The sequence below is a fragment of the Triticum dicoccoides genome, chromosome 2B, assembly GCF_002162155.2.
Source record: "Triticum dicoccoides isolate Atlit2015 ecotype Zavitan chromosome 2B, WEW_v2.0, whole genome shotgun sequence".
NCBI classification, from domain to species: domain Eukaryota; kingdom Viridiplantae; phylum Streptophyta; class Magnoliopsida; order Poales; family Poaceae; genus Triticum; species Triticum dicoccoides.
In genome coordinates this window covers 195,834,131-195,837,146 of record NC_041383.1, presented here as the reverse complement: position 1 = coordinate 195,837,146, position 3,016 = coordinate 195,834,131, and the positions used below count along the sequence as shown (strand labels likewise).

The following is a 3,016-nucleotide window of genomic DNA, read 5'->3' as shown; positions in this document are numbered from 1 at the left end:
TCTTGTGATCTTCGTTTCTGGTTATCATTTTAAGGAAGTTACCATCATGGTACTAAGTTGTAACACATTGTAACCAGCTAAAGTCAAACCTGAACAGGTAAAATAAGTCACCCGGAGCTGTGGTAAGAAAAGGCGTCCGACTGAAGCTCCGTATATCACAGTTTACCTGACGAAGTTGCTGATCCTAAGACTAACCACCCTAATATCTTAGCAGTACACCAGCACTCAAAAGACTTGGTATTTGCAATAAATTTCCTCATCAAAGGATTATCCATGCCGACACCTGAGATCACACAACCGACACCCGATATTCCAAATTATCTCCACGGAAAAGTACCAATCAGGCAGTACCACAACCCAACCAGAGTATGCACATTCAGGTGACCACAGAACATGCTCGTCAGTACACTGTCAAAATGCACTTGCCATTAATTTTTGTATGTAAATGCACCTTGTCAGTAGCCCATTTACAGTAGCGAGCTAAATGCAACTAGTCGCACTGGTGGTGCTAATTTGGAATAAAATTGACCGATTTAAACCACATTTAGAACACAAAAAAGGTACTGTAGAGATTAATTGGCCTGGCGGCTGGCCTAACTCCAGTTACCAGTAAAACAGATACGCCAACGAACAAGCTCGTGCAAGGAGGGACAGTCATGCCCTGTCTTGCCTGCCGAACCCTGAGGACGACGAAGACCCGCCGCCGGCGCCGGCGTCGCCGTAGCCGTACCCGCCTTGCCCGCCCGTCATCATCTGGTGGTGATGCTGCGGATGTTGGTACCCTGCCGCCGGCGGGGACCCGTACATGGGCTGCCCCATCATCATGAACATGCCGCCGCCGCCTCCTCCTGCCCCGGCGCCACCGTACATGCCGCCGTAGCCGCCGGCCTCACCGCCTCCGCCATTGTTCCTTGGCGTCGACTCCCTCTGCTGCGAGCCTGAGCCGCCGGGGGAGGGTAACGCGCCAACGCCGCCGGCGCTGACGGCCTTCTCGCCCTCGAGCTCGCGGAACTTGTGGAGGTAGAGCTTGAGCGGCTCCATGTAGTCCTCGAAGCCGAGCGTGGTCATGGCCCAGAGCAGGTCGTCGCCGTTGATGGTCTTGCGCTTCTCGCGCTGGCACTTGTCGGAGGCCTCGCCGGTGATGAAGGAGATGAACTCGGACACGCACTCCTGCACCGTCTCCTTGGCGTCCTTGGAGATCTTGGCGTTGGCCGGCAGCGCCTTCTTCATGATCCGGCTCACGTTGGCGATCGGCAGGAACCTGTCCTGCTCCTTGGGCGACGAGAAGTCCGCGTTGCTCGGCCCGCCGGAGTCGTTGTCGGAGTCCGGCATCGCCGCCCGCCGAAGCCAAGAAACAGAGCAACTCCTCCCTTCTCCGGTCAACTCTAAACCCGATCAAACGACCCGAACAACCCAGCGCCAACCAGACCCGGAAGGCTCCAAATCAGCGGCTCCAAGAACGGGAGTGGAAGCGCGTCAATCGCAGGTGGAACCGGCGGGGCGGCGAGAATTTGTAGGGACCGGCGGGAGGAGGGGGGAGGCGCTAGTGGCGAGTGAGGTGGGAGGCGAGGGGGTTTGAGACTTTGACGAGGGGGAGTGGAGAATGGCAGGGCCCGTCGGACGGATCGTGGGGATAAGAACGCATCGAGGGGGTGACGTGGCGAGACGTGCGCCGTTTGTTTGTCGATAAGTATTGCTGGGCCGGCGCCCGCGATGCCGTCCGTCGGTGCCACGCCGGCAGCATCCGGGGGAATTCGGTGCATCGATCGGCGCGCGTGGTCCATGCAGCCGTGGCGGAGGTCTGCCACGTCGGGTGCCTACGTGGAGCAGCTGGGTCTGACGTGGCCACCTCCCGGGCCTATTTTTATTTTTAACTCCGTTGGTCGGCGTAAGAATCTTGCTGTCACTTGCCTCCATTATTTGGGCATGCACCTACTCGCCTTTTGAGCGGCATCCCAATCAAAGTTAATGACAAGATCCTCCATAATGCAACCAAGTGGCATAACGTTCAAGTTCTGTCAGCAAATATCTGATGATGAGATGGTGAGAAATGGGCCTATTGATGATACAAAGATCTCATGTTCTCCGACTCAAACATTTGGTACGACGTTGATGAGAGGTCCTTAAAACAGCATTGACAAGACACCTATATAACATTTTAATAGGAGTATCTCATTTCACCCAATCGTTTGCTTTGTTTTTGTTAATTTTAGGCCTCTCGAGGTATTTACCACACCATAGGCAAAAGAAAGCTTATGAATACTTTTGTTTTCCTTCTATGAATATTTTTGAGAAATTGAGCCGACGTATATTGAGATTAACGAAGTCGCCACAGACACGTTGCAATCGACGGACTCATCATACCACTGAAAGAATAGTGCTGAAAAGTCTGAAACAAAAAAAAATATGAATATTCATGTCAAGTCTAAAATTTAAACACGGTAGGATTGGTACACTAACCTTAGCTTCTGAGCTATGAATACTTGCAGAGTCTCACTGTCTAATCCAATACAATAAGACACATTTTAAGCGAATTGAAGATGTCTTCGTCAAAAATTATACCACATCACGACATGCCACCTAGCAAGCATAGATCCGATATAAAACCACAATAGCTTTTCGCCACTATGCACCAACAACTTTGAAAAGAAGTGCTTTTTGAGTGATGCAAAAGCTTGCTGACCACGTTGCTACCCAGGGACACCAAGTCAAGCCTTTGTACCTATTGACAAGTGGCATCAAATCTAGTGCCCTTCCAAGTGCCATACTTTTTCAATGCTGCAGTTTTACTTCTCTTGCAAGCTAGTGTTAGTGCTTTTGCATAAACCACAACCCTTTCGGTGGAAAATTTTCAAATCCATCTTATTTATATGATTTTTAATGTATTTTAAGTTCTCTATAAAAGTTGTGAGTAGGGAGATGGTGGGAATTGAGGTTCACATTCTTTTTTCTCAAATTACTTGAGTTTCAAATTAAACTGAATAGCCAGACAACCCAGAGATCTTTAGTTAAAGAC

The 3,016-nt window shown here is 50.3% G+C and overlaps 1 protein-coding gene across 1 annotated transcript; it reads right to left on the bottom strand.

Annotated features, from left to right (window-relative positions):
• Positions 1-369: 369 nt before the first annotated feature.
• LOC119363026 (nuclear transcription factor Y subunit B-10-like) lies at positions 370-1,590 on the bottom strand. Its single transcript, XM_037628326.1, has one exon. The coding sequence runs from the start codon at positions 1,330-1,332 to the stop codon at positions 655-657; it is 678 nt and encodes a 225-aa protein (XP_037484223.1). The 5' UTR covers positions 1,333-1,590; the 3' UTR covers positions 370-654.
• Positions 1,591-3,016: the final 1,426 nt, after the last annotated feature.

Excerpts from the sequence above, each read along its gene's own strand:
- LOC119363026 (XM_037628326.1), bottom strand. The coding sequence starts at position 1,332 with ATGCCGGACTCCGACAACGACTCCGGCGGGCCGAGCAACGCGGACTTC.